The sequence below is a fragment of the Cryptomeria japonica genome, chromosome 1 (genome assembly GCF_030272615.1).
Source record: "Cryptomeria japonica chromosome 1, Sugi_1.0, whole genome shotgun sequence".
Taxonomy (NCBI): Eukaryota; Viridiplantae; Streptophyta; class Pinopsida; order Cupressales; family Cupressaceae; genus Cryptomeria; species Cryptomeria japonica.
In genome coordinates, this window is record NC_081405.1 from 713,406,768 (window position 1) to 713,424,727 (window position 17,960).

Below are 17,960 nucleotides of genomic sequence, written 5' to 3' on the forward strand. Positions count from 1 at the left end.
TTACTTGGAATGATCGTTTCAGTTTTCGGTCTCAAGTTATTGCAGTATATAAATGGATTAGGATATCTATTAACTGTTATTTCAAATCCATTGTGAGGAAAACTGATGCATTTGTGATATGTAGATGGGACTGCCCTGATTTCATGAATCCAAGTATGTCCCAAGAGTATGTTGTATGTGAGATCGAGGTCTAGGACTTGACAAACCACATCCTTTGTAACTAGCCCAACTCTGAGAGGCAAGGTGACTGTGCCTTTGGATGAACGCTCTTCATCATCATATGCCTTGATGGTAATTTTGTTTGTAGAATTTATAGCTTTATCAGAATATCCCAATTGTTTAATAGTGCTCAATGTACAAATGTTTAGACTTGCTCTTCCATCTACTAGGACTCATTTTATTCGATGTTTGTGTAACATAGATAACAAATAAATGGGAGTTAATATCATTCCAATTGCCGCTATTGCAGTAATAATGATTCGAAAGGTCGAAGAATATTTATGATTAGTAATTACACCCAAAAATATCATAAATTCTGCTACAAAACCACTCATTCCTGGCAATGCAAGAGAAGCCATTGAAAAGCTACTGAACATAGTAAAGATTTTAGGAATTGGTATAGCGATTCCTCCCATTTCATCAAGGAAAAGAGTACCTATCCTATCATAACTTGTTCCTACCAAGAAAAAAAGTGCAGCACCAATTAATCCATGAGAAATCATTTGCAAAATGGCTCCATTGAGACCTGTATATGTCATGGAACCAATTCCTATAATTACAAAACCCATATGAGATATTGATGAATAGGCTATCCTTCTTTTCAAATTGCGTTGACCCATAGAAGTTAGAGCTGCATAGATAATTTGCACTGCTCCTATTATTATCAACCATGGTGAAAACAAAGAATGAGCATGAGGTAGCAATTCCATATTGATCCGAATCAACCCATAGAAATAAAAGGAGATGAAAAGATGAAAATAGCAGTTTATGGAAAAGGCGGAATTGGTAAATCAACCACTAGTTGTAATATTTCAATTGCCCTAGCTAGACGTGGCGAAAAAGTGTTACAGATTGGATGTGATCCCAAACATGATAGTAATTTTTTTGATAGTAGGCAAGTAAAGGGGGATATCTTCTCGATCTTTGTATGACCATCATCGTATCCATATCTGAACCTCCCCAGATGGTAATCTTAATGTGGTCAATCGACCTTCTTTTGTGGTAATTTTATCAGCTGTAGTCAAAAGAATATCCCTCATAGGAGCCCAAATATGAATCGGTAAATATAGCCATGTGCAATGAAAATTGCAAGCACGGTTTGGGGAGAGATTTCTTGCTCTTATAAAAAGAAAGAGCGGATAATCCACTCCATCCGATGAGCTCCGGGTTCAAGTCCCGGGCAACCCAGAGTACTAGAATCTAGTACCTAAAGGTATTTTTACTTATCATCCAATCCAATTCATGTTATTAATTGCTCTTAATAAGCAAGAGAGGCGGCATCCCACTATTCGGTAATCATCTGAGAAATGATAAGGTCTTTCTTACCCAGTTTTCTCCAATAACATTTAACTTCAAGGTAATAAATACTATTATTATATTACCTTGAATCATAAAGAAAGAAGGAATGCTCATAGAGCACATTAATACCGGTATTAATACCTACAGATATTATACTATTCAAAAGTATTTCAATATATGTGCATATAGTTTATGGAGGAAGATACCATGAATTTCTATAGTATTCATAAAGATGTAAAAATAAATATTGGTTGACATACAGATATGTCTCATATTATACTGTTGAATAACAAGCCTTATGTGTATGCTTGGGAGCTTCTAATGATTAAATAAACCAAGTTATAACCATGACCGCAATTTTAGAAAGACGCGAAAGCGCAAGCCTATGGAATCGTTTTTGCGATTGGATCACTAGCACTGAAAACCGTCTTTACATTGGATGGTTCGGTGTCTTGATGATTCCTACCCTATTGACTGCAACCTCTGTATTCATTATCGCTTTCATTGCAGCTCCTCCAGTAGATATTGATGGTATTCGTGAACCTGTTTCCGGTTCTCTTCTTTATGGAAACAATATTATTTCTGGTGCTATTATTCCTACCTCTGCAGCCATTGGTCTGCATTTCTATCCCATCTGGGAAGCAGCTTCTGTTGATGAATGGCTATACAACGGTGGTCCCTATGAGCTAATCGTTCTACACTTCCTACTTGGTGTAGCTTGCTATATGGGTCGTGAGTGGGAGCTTAGCTTCCGTCTAGGTATGCGTCCTTGGATTGTTGTTGCATATTCAGCTCCAGTAGCAGCAGCTGCTGCTGTTTTCTTGATTTACCCTATTGGTCAAGGAAGTTTCTCTGATGGTATGCCTCTAGGAATCTCTGGTACTTTCAATTTCATGATCGTATTGCAGGCTGAACACAATATTCTTATGCATCCATTTCACATGTTAGGTGTAGCTAGCGTATTCGGTGGCTCTCTATTTAGTGCTATGCATGGTTCCTTGGTAACTTCGAGTTTGATCAGGGAAACTACCGAAAATGAGTCTGCTAATGCAGGTTACAAATTTGGTCAGGAAGAAGAAACCTACAATATTGTAGCTGCTCACGGTTATTTCGGCCGATTGATCTTCCAATATGCTAGTTTCAACAACTCCCATTCTCTACATTTCTTTTTAGCTGCTTGGCCAGTAGTAGGTATCTGGTTTACTGCTTTGGGCATCAGCACTATGGCTTTCAACTTAAATGGATTCAATTTCAACCAATCTGTTGTTGACAGTCAAGGTCATGTAATTAACACTTGGGCCGATATCTGTTGTGGATGTGAGCCACAACTAATATTGATTTATTTTTACGGGAGATTCCAAAAATGATTTCTATAATCATTTCAAATCTCCCCATGCTTATATGAGAGATATAAGGGTTATTTCTCTCATTTCTAATGTGTGTTACACCACCGATGAACACGAAAACATTATTTATTTTATTTATTAGATGGACTTAGACAAATGTAGAAGTACAAGCATGAGATTATAAAAAATGGATATCAAAACTATATTTTTCATAAAAAAATGGAATTCGCGAGTAATAGTCATTAATTTTATTCTTTTCTTATATAGATATATATTCTATTTTTTTACATGTATCACCTATGTAGATAGATAGACATAGATCTAGACATATAGATCTATGTCTACGTGCATAAACTCTTTTCATACTGGGATTTCATTCTTTTTTTTTTTTTTTTGCACTCAATGAGAATCTTGTATTTCATAAAAATCAGGTGCAATATAGTCTTTGCGTAAAGGCCACCCAATCCAACTTTCTGGCATCAATATACGTTTTAGACATGGATGACTTTCATAAAATATTCCCAACATATCATAAGATTCCCGTTCCTGGAAATTAGCACCTTTCCAAATACGTAGAACAGACGGGATTCTGGGATCTTCCCTTGGGACAAATACTTTTATACACACCTCTTCGGGTTGATCTGCATTATCGTTTATTTTCGTAAGATGATATACACTAGCTAAGGAACCCCCTGGTGCTACATCATAAGCACACTGAGAACGAAGATAATTAAAACCATAAACATATAGAGCAACGGCTATAGAGACCCAATCCTCGACTTTGATCTGTAATGTTTCTGTGCCTTGGTAATCAAAACCCAAAGGTCTATGAGCTAACTTATGCTTGGCTAGCCAAGCAGATAATCGACCTTGCATTTGATTACTATTTATTGTCAAAGTATCTGTATAAGGATTTGACATTTCTAATGGAATTTTTCAAATTTATTTTTTATTTCCTGCTCGTTACTTTTTACTAACGATTATTCATTCGCCAGCAACCTCTCGTATTTTCTTCAAATTTTTTAAAGGGTATGATATCTCTGAAATGGGTTCAGATGTTTTGGGAGTTATCTCTAAAGTCGACTCAAACCGAGATTCATAAGATTGATGAAAAAACTTCTCCTCCTTATTTTCAATAAGAATACTGGATCCAAAATGAAACCTATGTTTTCTAGTGAAATACCTCTTTCCTTGTTGAAACTCGTTTCTATCTTCAGATATTTCTTGAGCTATTTTTTCACGAAGTTTTATTATAGCATCTATAATAGCTTCTGGTTTAGGAGGGCAACCTGGCAAATAGATATCCACAGGAATTAACTTATCTACTCCGCGAATGGTACTATAAGAATCTGTACTAAACATTCCTCCTATAATAGTACAGGCTCCCATAGCAATTACATATTTTGGTTCAGGCATTTGTTCATATAATCTCACTAAAGAAGGAGCCATTTTCATGGTCACGGTTCCAGCTGTTATAAGTAAGTCGGCTTGCCTAGGACTGGATCTTGGCACCAAACCGTAATGATCAAAGTCGAATCGCGAACCTATTAATGAAGCAAATTCGATAAAACAACAACTAGTACCATAAAGGAGCGGCCATAGACTAGAGAGTCTCGCCCAATTGGACAGATCGTTTAGAGTAGTGGAAATAACTGAATTTGAAGTTGTTTGATCAAGCAAAGATGATTCTATAGGATTTATCGCCGGCTTTAGATTTAGATAATTTTCTACTCGCCTTTTATTATTCCGAAATTTGGGAGTTAAGACCATTCCAATGCTCCTTTTCTCCATGCATAAACTAAACCAACAATTAAGATAATCATGAAAATAAAAGCTTCTATAAATGTAAATAGACCCAAAATATCAAAACTCATGGCCCACGGATAGAGGAAGACTGTTTCCACATCAAAAACAACGAAAACTAAAGCAAACATATAATAACGAATTCTAAATTGGATCCAGGTATCTGCCATTGGTTCTATACCTGATTCATAACTAGTGGCTTTCTCCGCCCCTTTACTTATTGGAGCCAAACTTCTTGAAATTGAGAATGCCAGAATCGGAATAAGACTGGATATGGATAAATATATCCAAAAAGTATCATATTCAGAAAATAGATACATAAATAGATTCCTGTTTAAATAGATTAAATTCTTCTATTTATTGTCAATTTATTAATCGCTTCTCTCCCCTCCCGAATGATTCATTATGATTTTTTATATTAAAAAAATATTTCGTCTGTGACTTAACACAGAAATTCATAAAAGAATATTATATATTTAATACAATTGAAATAATTGGTTCTAAAAGAACCCGTGCAGTTCGGCAGACTTCACGTTGGTTCGTGTTGTAACGTGTGAATATGTAAGGGAACTTTATTTATTGAAATAAGGGTTCTTTCAGGGTCGTTGTTTCTAACGATGTGAGATGTGCTAGCAAGTTCAACTTTATCTATTTGTTCCATATTCAAATATTAAAATAAAGTTAACAAAACTAAACGACCTAGTTAAATATATTATTCGAATATGGAACAAATAGATAATGTATTCGACAAACCCAAACTATCTAGTATAATATAGTATTCGAAATAGGGAAATAATAATAATAATTATTTTTTTTTCTGCCTTGATGGTGAAATGGCAGACACGCGAGACCAAAACAGTCTCGTCTCAGTAGACACACGCGCCGCAAAATGGCTCGTATACCCCGCATACCCCACGTATCTCACATGTGCTTACAAGCACAGACGTGCTGATACGCGGAGCGGTAGTACCTCTGCTCCACCTTATAGACACGTAGATTTTCTCACCTGCTCAACGAGGGCAGAATAGTTCTATATTATTCCCCCAAGCGGAGAGGTATATTGCCCGCCATGCGGGTCAACAAGAGCAGACGTGCTCTATAAAAGAGCATACGATATGCACGAGGTAAACACCTAACACGCGTTACTGCTGAGTGTGGAGGTTCGAGTCCTCCTTAAGGCGCACATATTGGAATAAAATGTTCAAGGGGAAATCAAATTGATACTATGTCTTTCTAGCAAATCGAAAAAAAAAACAACGGAGTTCGATTATATATCGATTATAATCGATAGGTACCGATCGACCCGTGGAACCTATGAAATCTTTCATTAAAAAAATGATTATGTGCCCATATTTCGACACGATTTCCGATCTATTGTTTTGTATAACTCAGATATTGGGGAATAAGACTTTGAGTCGCAGTCGAAAGAATATTATTTCTTATAATTCTATATTCTTTTTTGCTTTTCATTCATATTTCCTCTTTACTTTTTCTTCAAAAAATTATCTTCTGTGTTCCGCATTAAAAAAAAAAATGAGATGCTTTATTTTTAATTGAAAATTAGCATCGAATAATAGGGACAATATGAGAGAGAAAGAATAGTTTTCTAATTGTATAGGGCTATACGGACTCGAACCGTAGACCTTCTCGGTAGAACAGATCAAATTTCTTATTACCAAAATGATTCGAACTGTTCGAAGAACCCAACATGCATTTTTATTGCATTGGGCTCTTTCATTAACTGATGGAAAAATCAGTTAGTCTGCCATTCTCTTCTTTCCAGAAAGATAATAAGATGGCTCCATTTGCTTCAAACGAAAATTTTTCGGAAGCAATCCCAAAGTGCTTCAAAAGGTTTCCTTGACGTAGGTCTGTCATGCTTAGACATAGATTCTCCAAATGGAGTCTCTCTCACCCTAAAAATAGAATAATATGAGCCTTCATACACCTCAAAGTTCATAGAGCGAAAAGAATTTTTTTTTGAGATCCTCGTATTGTACTCATTATGTCTGACATTGAATGTCCATGAGATTGACCATATCAACTAGATCTATAGTTCGAATCAGATTGAACTTAATCTTTGTCATGCTATTGTTCTCCCAATTCATAGAGTAAGACTCAAATCTATTTTATGGATCGAGTGAACCAATAAACTCTCTTGAAAACCATTGGCACACGTGTAAACGAGGTGCTCTACCAGTTGAGCTATAGCCCTTCACAGTTTAGTCTTGAAGATATACTAATAAAATAGATCACTTTCTGTCAAGACGGATGATATTTGATTGAATCATTCAAATCCTAGTTAAGGGCATATTGTTTATATGTCTAATTATACCTAGAATTGTTTCTAGGTACGACTCTATCTATGATAATAAATAACCCACTTAACTCAGTGGTTAGAGTATCTCTTTCATACGGCGAGAGTCATTGGTTCAAATCCAATAGTAGGTAAAACTTATTTGATGCGATTTATTACTCAATCGCATCAAATAAGTTTTACTCTATTTTGAAATAATATCAATTATTTCGATTCATTTAAATAATGAATCCATTTTTAGATCATTATCGAAGTTGAACTTTACAAAGAAAGAGATTACTAAGTAAATGTAAGTTATAACTCTAAATGATTATTGACTGATCAACTCATTACGGAGCATTTGTGCTTTTTTAGGTTTTTTGCTAGTATTAGCAATTGGAATCAATATCCTTTTTTTATTTATTTTTTTATGAGAACCAATCCTTTTATTCTTGGGGTTTCCGAACTTTTAGAAAAGAAGGTAGGACGTATTGATCAGATAATCAGCCCAGTACTCGACGTATCTTTCCCTCCAGGTAATATGCCTAGAATTTACAATTCCTTGATAGTTAAGGATAACGATACAACTGGTCAGCCAATAAGTGTGACTTGTGAGGTACAACAATTATTAGGAAATAATAAGGTTAGAGCTGTAGCTATGAGTGCTACAGACGGTTTGATGAGAGGAATGAAAGTAATTGATACAGGAGGTCCACTTACTGTTCCAGTTGGTGAAACTACTCTTGGAAGAATTTTTAATGTTCTTGGGGAACCTGTTGATGACTTAGGTCCTGTAGATGCTCTCACAAGATCTCCTATTCATAGATCTGCTCCCGCCTTTACACAATTGGATACCAGATTTTCAATCTTTGAAACACGCATTAAAGTAGTGGATCTTTTAGCTCCTTACCGCCGTGGGGGAAAAATTGGATTATTTGGGGGAGCTGGAGTGGGTAAAACAGTGTTAATTATGGAATTAATCAACAACATTGCTAAGGCTCATGGAGGTGTTTCGGTATTTGGTGGAGTAGGAGAACGTACCCGTGAAGGGAATGATCTTTACAAGGAAATGAAAGAATCAGGAGTCATTAATGAACAAAATATATCAGAATCAAAAGTAGCTTTGGTCTATGGTCAAATGAATGAACCACCAGGAGCTCGTATGAGAGTAGGTTTAACTGCTTTAACTATGGCTGAATATTTCCGAGACGTAAATAAACAAGATGTACTCCTATTTATTGACAATATCTTCCGCTTTGTCCAAGCAGGATCAGAGGTATCCGCATTATTAGGCAGAATGCCTTCCGCAGTGGGTTATCAGCCAACTCTTAGCACGGAAATGGGTTCTTTACAAGAAAGAATAACTTCTACCAAAGAAGGATCTATAACCTCCATTCAAGCAGTTTATGTACTTGCAGATGACTTGACTGATCCCGCTCCTGCTACAACATTTGCACATTTAGATGCTACTACTGTACTATCGAGAGGATTAGCTGCCAAGGGGATCTATCTAGCAGTAGATCCGTTAGATTCCACGTCAACTATTCTCCAACCTTTGATCGTAGGCGAAGAACATTATGAAACTGCGCAAGGAGTTAAACAAACTTTGCAATGTTATAAGGAACTTCAAGATATTATAGCTATTCTTGGATTAGACGAATTATCAGAAGACGATCGTTTAATCATGGCAAGAGCAAGAAAAATTGAACGGTTTTTGTCACAACCCTTTTTTGTAGCAGAGGTATTCACTGGTTCCCCCGATAAATATGTTAGTCTAATAGAGACAATTAGAGGTTTTCAAATGATCCTTTCTGGAGAATTAGATGTTCTACCCGAACAGTCTTTTTATTTGGTGGGTAACATTGATGAAGCTACCGCAAAGGCTATGAACTTAAAAGAAATTTAAAGAAACAAAATGAACCTAAACCTTCGTGTAGTCACTCCCAATCGAGTTGTTTGGGATTCAGAAGTTCAAGAAATAATATTAGCTACTAATAATGGTCAAATGGGTGTATTACCGAACCATACTGCACTTGTAACAGCTTTGGATATAGGAGTCATGAAGATACGACTCAATGCTCAGTGGTCCACTATGGCTTTGATGGGTGGTTTTGCCACGATAGACAATAATGAAATCACATTATTGGTAAATAATGCAGAAAGAGGTATTGATATTGATCTTCAAGAGGCTCAGGAAAGTTTTAGACTAGCTGCAGCTGATCGTGCGCGAGCTGAAGGCAAGAGACAAGCAATCGAGGCTGATGTGGCTCTCAAAAGAGCTAGAACACGACTAGAGGCTGCTGATGCTCTTTTGTTCAGATAAAGAAATACTAATTTATGAAATTGGAAGTAAATGGATAACGATCATAAAGAAGTCTTCAATTTGCCTGAGCCAATAACTAGGCACATTTTCACCTATGCCCATACAGTCTGCTATTGCAATTTTTTTCTCATTTTCTTTTTCGCCTAAAATGAAGAAATCTATATTTTTTTTCTATATAAAATGAGAATTGCGGAAAGGTCCTCAGGTCAATCGAAATAAGAAATTGGGTTGCGTCACACATACATAACATGATACAATATCACTTGAAAGAAAAGCCTTTTTGACAATAAAGGCTACAAAATGAGTATTTTGTATTACAAAAAATTTTGTAATACAAAAGTGATTCTTTACGTTCGACACCCAGGTCGAGTAGACCTCGTTCTTGTAAGAGCTATTAACCAATAAATCATAGGGAGGGACTTATTTATGTCACCAAAAACAGAGACTAAAGCAAGTGTCGGATTCAAAGCTTTTATTAAAGATTACAGATTAACTTATTATACTCTGGAATATCAGACCAAAGATACTGATATCTTAGCAGCATTCCGAGTCACTCCTCAACTTGGAGTACCCCCCGAAGAAGTGGGAGCAGCAGTAGCCGCCGAATCTTCCACTGGTACATGGACGACTGTTTGGACCAATGGACTTACCAGTCTTGATAGTTACAAGGGGTGATGCTATGATATTGAACCCGTTCCTGGAGAGGAAAGTCAATTTATTGCCTATGTGGCTTACCCTTTAGATCTTTTTGAAGAAGGTTCTGTTACTAACCTGTTCACTTCTATTGTAGGTAATGTATTTGGATTCAAAGCCTTACGGGCTCTACATCTGGAAGATTTACGAATTCCTCCTGCTTATTCAAAAACTTTCCAAGGCCCACCACATGGTATTCAAGTAGAAAGAGATAAATTAAACAAATATGGTCGTCCTTTGTTAGGATGTACTATAAAACCAAAATTGGGTCTATCTGCCAAGAATTATGGTAGAGCGGTTTATGAATGTCTCCGTGGTGGACTTGATTTTACCAAGGATGATGAAAACGTGAATTCCCAACCATTTATGCGCTGGAGAGATCGTTTCTGCTTTTGTGCAGAAGCAATTTATAAAGCTCAGGCTGAGACGGGTGAGATTAAGGGACATTACCTGAATGCTACTGCAGGTACATGTGAAGAAATGATGAAAAGAGCAGTATTCGCCAGAGAATTGGGAGTTCCTATAGTCATGCATGACTATCTGACTGGAGGTTTTACGGCAAATACTTCGTTGGCTCATTATTGCCGAGATAATGGCCTACTTCTTCACATTCACCACGCAATGCATGCAGTTATTGACAGACAAAGAAATCATGGTATGCACTTCCGTGTACTGGCTAAAGCACTACGTATGTTTGGTGGAGATCATATTCACGCTGGTACTGTAGTAGGTAAACTTGAAGGAGAACGGGAAGTGACTTTGGGTTTTGTTGATCTATTGCATGATGATTTTATTGAAAAAGACCGAAGTCGTGGTATTTATTTCACTCAAGATTGGGTCTCTATGCCGGGTGTTCTGCCTGTAGCTTCAGGAGGTATTCACGTTTGGCATATGCCTGCTCTGACAGAGATCTTTGGGGATGATTCCGTATTATAGTTCGGTGGAGGGACTTTGGGGCACCCTTGGGGAAATGCACCTGGTGCAGTGGCTAATCGGGTCGCTTTAGAAGCTTGTGTACAAGCTCGTAATGAAGGACGTGATCTTGCGCGTGAAGGTAATGAAGTGATCCACGAAGCTACTAAATGGAGCCCTGAACTAGCTGCCGCTTGTGAAGTATGGAAAGAAATCAAATTTGAATTTGATACGATTGATCGCTTGTAATCGAGTGACTTTCGTCTATTTGGTCCCTTAATCAAATCGAACTCAACCCAATCTTTTCTTTTAAGATTGAGCCGAATACCGAATGGATGGGAATAGATAATTCGGCTAGAGGAAAGAAATTGACCTCTTACCTACTAATATAGAAATATATTTTCTGGATTATTTGATCGGGTCGGTGGATCACTAGATCCAGGCCCAGGGAGCAAGGGCCTTCAATCTCTTCTAGCTATGAATAATATCTGGTCTTGTTTCAACTTTTCCAGTCATCTTAGACACAATTTTCAAATATTGGATCTTCCGTCGTTTAAATCGTATATCTCCTTCACTTGTAGTAATTTATCACTCGATGAATGAATAACCAATGGTTTCTCCCCCATTTGACCCCCCCCTCTTTTTTACTTTTTTAGGGCGATACTTCTTATTTTTTAGCTTTAGGTTTAATATAGTAGCAGAATTGTAGGCAGGTAACTATGATAGTTACCTACCACCATTTTATTTAAAATAAAAGAATTGTAACAAAAAATTGAACTATGCAAAATAGAAAAACTTATGATGACTAGGTGAAAAAGTGGATAACTCAATCAATTTCCGTCTTAATAATGATAGATATAATGACTCACACATCTATTGCAAATGCATATCCCATTTTTGCACAACAAGCTTATGAGAATCCTTGAGAAGCAACTGGGCGTATTGTATGTGCTAATTGTCATTTGGCTAAAAAACCTGTGGAGATTGAAGTTCCACAGTCCGTGCTTCCTGATACCGTTTTTGAAGCAGTTGTTAAAATACCCTATGATAAGCAAATAAAACAAGTTCTTGCTAATGGTAAGAAAGGGACTTTAAATGTAGGAGCTGTTCTTATTTTACCCGAAGGTTTCGAATTAGCTCCTCCGGATCGTATTTATCCTGAGATTAAGGAAAAAATAGGTGATCTTTATTTTCAAAACTATCGTCCCAATCAAAAAAATATTCTAATAATAGGTCCTGTTCCTGGTCAAAAATATAGTGAAATTGTATTTCCTATCCTTTCACCAAATCCCGCTACTAATAAAGCAGCTCACTTCCTGAAATATCCCATATATGTAGGTGGTAATAGAGGAAGAGGACAAATTTATCCCGATGGGAGCAAAAGCAACAATACAGTCTATAACACTTCAGCAACGGGTAAAGTAAGTAAAATTGCGCGTAAAGAAAAGGGTGGATATCAAATAACTATTGATAATCCATCAGACGGTCGACAAGTGGTTGACTTTGTACCTCTGGGACCGGAACTTCTTGTTTCAGAAGGCGAATTCATCAAGGCGGATCAGTCGTTAACGAATAACCCTAATGTGGGTGGATTTGGTCAGGAAAATGCAGAAATAGTACTTCAAGATCCTTTACGTGTTCAAGGTCTTTTATTATTCTTAGCATCTGTCATTTTAGCACAGATATTTCTGGTTCTTAAGAAGAAATAATTTGAGAAAGTTCAATTGGTCGAAATGAATTTTTAGGCGCATAAAAGTGAATCTCCATCTTATGGATGATTCATGGAATTATGTAAATAAAAATTGCAATAATAAAGTCATACTTTTTTGGAGCCCTTCATTTGCCCCTTCCCTCTGTTCGAATATATTGATTGTGAAGAATGAGGAGATATAAAGAATATGCGTATCTTTAATAATGAGTGATTCAGGAACAAACTTGTTAAACAGTGAGTTCCCTAGTTATGCGCGACATTCAATATTATATATATATATATGTTATCTTTTTTCACCTTGATTTATCATATTCAAAATAAATAAATCAAAGCATAAATAGAAGGAAGGAGAGAATTTGGTAATCTTGGCTTACTATTTTCGCTGATTTTATAACTTATCCTACTCCTTGAAAAAGTAAAAAGTAAATATATATTTATATATTTTTACTTTTTACCATTATCTCGCCAAAGTCAGAGGAGCTCATTCGTTTTCTAATTTAATTTTTCCTTTTTGGACTGAAATGATAAAACTTTAGTTCTGCGAAAAATTCGGATTTGTTTTTTGCTGGGTTCCCGATTCTCCCCCAGTAATATTCTATTACCGGCAATAATATCGATTCTTCTTCCTTCCTAAGGAAGACCTGCAGTAATGCCGATTGCTCTCCACCGTTCCATAAGAACGATTGTATCCTCCTAAGTCAAATTAAATAAACTATCTACTCGTAATTCGAGTACATAAATAAAAAGATGTAGTTTTTTTTTTTATTTCTACTAAATCAACTAGCCATAGCTGTGTAACCCTATTCCTAATAAATCAACCCCTAAGTAACAGGTCCAAACTAGAATAAATCCTAGAGAAGCAACAATTGCCGGTTTTTCCCCTTTCCAACCCCTGTTTATTCTAGTATGTAGATAAATTGCAAATATAATCCAAGTTATTAGCGCCCAAGTCTCTTTTGGATCCTAGCTCCAATAAGATCCCCATGCTTCGTTGGCCCATACTGCCCCGGAAAGTATACCTATAGTTAAAAGAGAAAATCCTAGACCAATGGCACGATAACTCAATTGGTCTAATTGGTTAGTAAATAACCATTTACGATAATTTATAAATGAAAGGCCGAAAGTATGCTTCAATTCCTTTTTTTCTTGGTCGTGTGAATTCCCATTTTTATTGAAGAAAAAGGAATTCTTCACATTAATAAAAATCTTTTGATTTATTTGGGACGTAATGACCAAAAAAGCTATCGATGATAGGGATCCACATAAAAGAGTTGCATAACTGAGCAATATCATACTTACATGCATCATTAACCAATGAGATTGTAAAGCGGGTACTAACATTGCAGATTGCTGCATTTTATCTGGAAGACCTAAAGTAGCAAAACCATGAGTTAACATAGCACTTGGCGCGGTGATTGCACCTAACCACCAAGCATCCTGGCCCCGTACTTCTATAACTATATGAATCATGGAGGAAGTCCATGAAAGGAACATGAATGACTCATACAAATTACTTAACGGTAAATGCCCCGAATATAGCGAACGAGTAACTAATACTCTCGTTATACAAATACACGTCACTATCATGCCCTTTCCTCCCGAATTACTTAGTTCTTCACTTTTATAAACTAAGGTTCCCCAATAAATGAGAGTGACAACTAAAGTAAGAGAAAAAGAGACATGAGCTGATATATGTTCTAGAGTTATAAATATCATAATAAACCCATTTATTTTATTTAATATAGGATTCGTTTCGTAAGAGAAAGATAAAATCGATTGATATGTCATCAATTATATTAACATAGATCGAACAATGATAGTAATTTCGATCTATATAGGTACTCCATAAATAACATATATATATATATATATCGAAGGGATTGAACCCATAGTATCTTATTAACAATAATGTCGCCACTCGGATTCGAACCGAGATGCTCTAGCACTGCTTCCTAAGAGCAGCGTGTCTACCAATTTCACCATGGCGGCTTGATATTGTTTAGTTACTATATTAGACTATTTTTCCCGAAATTGTCAATGCAAATATTGAGAGAAGAGTATTTTTTTTCTCTTCAATGTCTGAATTAACATTAAATAGAAAAATGCAATGTTGGTCGTTATAACGGAGTATAGCGCAATTTGGTAGCGTGCCATCTTGGGGTGGTGGAGGTCGTGGGTTCAAATCCTGCTGCTCCGAAAGCAACGGTAAACAAGATCGTGTAGATCTATTCTGTTATTGAACATTAATATATTCTTATTCGTCCCGAAGGTTTCTACGGGAGATGCATTTATTTGCATATTCCCGCAGAAACAACACAGCTTATTAGTAATAAATTTTTAAAGGAATCTATTTAACTTCGTAAATACAAAAACTAATTTTTATCTTCTAAAAAAATAATAAAAAATAGAATAAAATGCTAACTTAAAACAATCTTTAGCTATAAAAACAATTTTAGAAGCTAAATGATATAATTTAAACTTTAGCCAATCAGGAATCCCAAAATAGAGTCCACAATCTTTGCCTAGCGGCACGAGAATCCCCCCGATGCTATAAGCCATCAACCAAGACTTGACAAAATTCTTTATTTTTTGCCACCGAGTCGGTTCATATTTGTCTAAATAACGTATAGTTTCTTCTAGCTTAGTTGTAATTTTAGAACAAACGGTTCTTACCCATTTATTTTTTGAAAGATAATATGAAATACATATAAATGATAAAATATATCCACTTCTCAATTCTATTTTTTGAAACTGTTCTATTAATAGATAGATGTTCACCTTTGAGACAAAGGTATAATTCCATAGCATAATCTGTCTCTAATGCGAGAAAGTTACATAGTGTCTACTTTTTCTGATAAAGGGGTATTTTCATGGGTTTGCCTTGGTATCGTGTCCATACCATCGTGTTGAATGATCCTGGCTGGTTAATCGCTGTGCATATAATGCATACAGCTCTAGTTTCTAGATGGGCCGGTTCGATGGCTCTTTATGAATTAGCAGTTTTCGATCCATCCGATCCTATTCTTGATCCAATGTGGAGACAAGGTATGTTCGTTATACCTTTTATGACTCGTTTAGGAATAAAGGATTCATGGGGTGGATGGAGTATAACCGGAGAAACCAGATCTAATCCAGGTATTTGGAGTTATGAAGGTGTGGCCGGGGTACATATTGTGTTTTCTGGCTTGTGCTTTTTAGCAGCTATCTGGCATTGGGTATATTGGGATCTAGACGTATTCTGTGATTCCCGTACAGGAAAACCTTCTTTAGATTTGCCTAAGATTTTTGGAATTCATTTATTCCTCTCAGGAGCAGCTTGTTTCGGATTCAGAGCGTTTCATGTAATGGGTTTGTATGGCCCTGGAATATGGGTGTCTGATCCTTATGGACTAACTGGAAAAATACAGCCTGTAAATCCGGCATGGGGAGCTGAAGGTTTTGATCCTTTTGTTCCGGGAGGAATAGCTTCTCATCATATTGCAGCAGGTATATTGGGTATATTAGCAGGTCTATTCCATCTCAGTGTTCGTCCTCCCCAACGTTTATACAAAGGATTACGTATGGGGAATATTGAAACTGTCCTCTCCAGTAGTATTGCTGTTGTGTTTTTTGCAGCTTTCATTGTGGCCGGAACAATGTGGTATGGTTCCGCAACCACTCCGATTGAATTGTTTGGTCCTACTCGTTACCAGTGGGATCAGGGATACTTCCAACAAGAAATAGATCGACGAGTTCATGCCGGTCTGGCTGAAAATCTGAGTCTATCAGAAGCTTGGTCAAAAATTCTCGAAAAACTTGCTTTTTATGATTACATTGGGAATAATCCAGCTAAAGGGGGGTTATTCAGGGTGGGTGCAATGGACAATGGAGATGGAATTGCTGTTGGTTGGTTAGGACACCCTATTTTCAAAGATAAAAATGGACATGAGCTTTTTGTACGTCGTATGCCTACCTTTTTCGAAACATTTCCAGTCGTTCTAGTAGATGAAGAAGGAATTGTGAAAGCCGATGTTCCTTTTAGGAGAGCAGAATCAAAATATAGTGTTGAACAAGTAGGTGTAACTGTTGAGTTCTATGGTGGTGAACTTGATGGAGTTAGTTTTGGTGATCCTGCTATAGTCAAAAAATATGCTAGACGCGCACAATTAGGTGAAATTTTTGAGTTAGATCGTGCTACTTTGAAATCGGATGGTGTTTTTCGGAGTAGCCCAAGGGGTTGGTTTACTTTTGGGCATGCTACATTTTCTCTTCTTTTCTTTTTTGGACATATTTGGCATGGTGCTAGAACTCTATTCAGAGATGTTTTTGCCGGTATTGATCCGGATTTGGATGCTCAAGTAGAATTTGGGGCATTCCAAAAACTGGGAGATCCAACTACTAAAAGACAAGTGGTATAATATGGTATTGCTCCGTTCGTTAATGCAATAGTGAGAAATGGCATCTCAAGAATCAAAATCTTTTGATTCCACTTTTTTTATGGAAAATGTTGTAATTAGTACGAAAGCTATCTCTATTAATTATAAACTACAATCGAATCTATGGAAGCATTGGTTTATACATTCCTTTTGGTTTCGACCTTAGGGATAATTTTTTTCGCTATTTTCTTCCGAGAACCCCCCAAAGTTCCGGATAGAGGGGGGAAATAATTTTCTATTTTTCTAATCGTCCTTCTTACTTATAATAAAAAAAGAGAAAATGACCTTCCCGATCGGGAAGGTCATTTTTTTTTCAACTAGTCCTCGTGCTCTTCAAAAGGATCTCGAAGTTGTTCAGAAGGTTGCCCAAAGGCGGTGTATAGGGCATAACCAGTAAAGCTAACAAGTAAACAAGATATGGAGATAGCGACTAAGGTTGCAGTTTCCATTGGTAGGTAATCCTATGTATGTATATATACATAATAGTATACAAAGTTAATTAGATCTCAACCAATACTATTGTTTTTATGGCTACACAGACCATTGATGATACTTCCAAAACTGGACCAATACGAACTACTGTAGGAGATTATTTAAAACCACTTAATACAGAATCCGGTAAAGTTGCTCCCGGATGGGGAACTACTCCTTTTATGGGCATTGCAATGGCCCTATTTGCAGTATTCTTATGTATTATCTTGGAGATTTATAATTCTTCCATTTTATTAGACGGAATTCCAGTTAGTTGGGTCTAGAAAAACTAGAGGATCCACCCGGATCCCAAGTTCATCCAAAAGAAAAAGAACTAAGGAAGGCAGAATTTTGAATAGCTTTCATTTTTAGGTTATTACGTTCTGGTAGTTTGATCGTGTAATTACTTTTATCTAAGGATTTTTGGAATTATGGGTGTGCGACTTGTTAAAATTGATCTCTATTCTAGTAC

General features: G+C 36.5%; 6 protein-coding genes, 1 non-coding gene and 3 pseudogenes across 7 annotated transcripts; 7 read left to right on the forward strand and 3 right to left on the reverse strand.

The window, feature by feature from the left end:
- Window positions 1–392: 392 nt before the first annotated feature.
- Window positions 393–953, reverse strand: LOC131050390 (NAD(P)H-quinone oxidoreductase chain 4, chloroplastic-like; the record flags this gene model as incomplete). The annotated part of the gene is made up of 1 exon (XM_057984549.2): window positions 393–953. A coding segment is annotated over one exon (561 nt), but the record flags the coding sequence as incomplete, so codon positions are not given.
- Window positions 954–1,765: 812 nt separating this feature from the next.
- On the forward strand, window positions 1,766–2,885 carry LOC131050389 (photosystem II protein D1-like). Its single transcript, XM_057984548.2, has one exon. It carries the CDS (start codon window positions 1,866–1,868, stop codon window positions 2,883–2,885), a length of 1,020 nt encoding a protein of 339 aa, XP_057840531.2. The 5' UTR covers window positions 1,766–1,865.
- Window positions 2,886–3,235: 350 nt separating this feature from the next.
- Window positions 3,236–3,877, reverse strand: LOC131050403 (NAD(P)H-quinone oxidoreductase subunit J, chloroplastic). The gene has a single exon (XM_057984562.2). The coding sequence runs from the start codon at window positions 3,783–3,785 to the stop codon at window positions 3,264–3,266; it is 522 nt and encodes a 173-aa protein (XP_057840545.2). The 5' UTR covers window positions 3,786–3,877; the 3' UTR covers window positions 3,236–3,263.
- LOC131050388 (NAD(P)H-quinone oxidoreductase subunit K, chloroplastic-like) lies at window positions 3,849–4,968 on the reverse strand (annotated as a pseudogene).
- A 2,425-nt stretch (window positions 4,969–7,393) lies between these two features.
- Window positions 7,394–8,869, forward strand: LOC131050381 (ATP synthase subunit beta, chloroplastic-like). Its single transcript, XM_059221840.1, has one exon. The coding sequence runs from the start codon at window positions 7,394–7,396 to the stop codon at window positions 8,867–8,869; it is 1,476 nt and encodes a 491-aa protein (XP_059077823.1).
- Window positions 8,783–9,286, forward strand: LOC131050380 (ATP synthase epsilon chain, chloroplastic-like). The gene has a single exon (XM_057984540.2). The coding sequence runs from the start codon at window positions 8,879–8,881 to the stop codon at window positions 9,284–9,286; it is 408 nt and encodes a 135-aa protein (XP_057840523.2). The 5' UTR covers window positions 8,783–8,878.
- A 244-nt stretch (window positions 9,287–9,530) lies between these two features.
- Window positions 9,531–11,151, forward strand: LOC131050401 (ribulose bisphosphate carboxylase large chain-like; annotated as a pseudogene).
- A 519-nt stretch (window positions 11,152–11,670) lies between these two features.
- Window positions 11,671–12,636, forward strand: LOC131050399 (cytochrome f-like; annotated as a pseudogene).
- A 2,089-nt stretch (window positions 12,637–14,725) lies between these two features.
- Window positions 14,726–14,799, forward strand: TRNAP-GGG (transfer RNA proline (anticodon GGG)). Its single transcript has one exon. It is a non-coding gene; the product is annotated as a tRNA-Pro (tRNA).
- Window positions 14,800–15,339: 540 nt separating this feature from the next.
- LOC131050400 (photosystem II CP47 reaction center protein) lies at window positions 15,340–17,035 on the forward strand. The gene has a single exon (XM_057984561.2). The coding sequence runs from the start codon at window positions 15,473–15,475 to the stop codon at window positions 16,997–16,999; it is 1,527 nt and encodes a 508-aa protein (XP_057840544.2). The 5' UTR covers window positions 15,340–15,472; the 3' UTR covers window positions 17,000–17,035.
- The last annotated feature ends 925 nt before the right edge of the window (window positions 17,036–17,960 follow it).

Excerpts from the sequence above, each read along its gene's own strand:
- LOC131050381 (XM_059221840.1), top strand. The coding sequence starts at position 7,394 with ATGAGAACCAATCCTTTTATTCTTGGGGTTTCCGAACTTTTAGAAAAG.
- LOC131050403 (XM_057984562.2), bottom strand. The coding sequence starts at position 3,785 with ATGTCAAATCCTTATACAGATACTTTGACAATAAATAGTAATCAAATG.
- LOC131050389 (XM_057984548.2), top strand. The coding sequence starts at position 1,866 with ATGACCGCAATTTTAGAAAGACGCGAAAGCGCAAGCCTATGGAATCGT.
- LOC131050400 (XM_057984561.2), top strand. The coding sequence starts at position 15,473 with ATGGGTTTGCCTTGGTATCGTGTCCATACCATCGTGTTGAATGATCCT.
- LOC131050380 (XM_057984540.2), top strand. The coding sequence starts at position 8,879 with ATGAACCTAAACCTTCGTGTAGTCACTCCCAATCGAGTTGTTTGGGAT.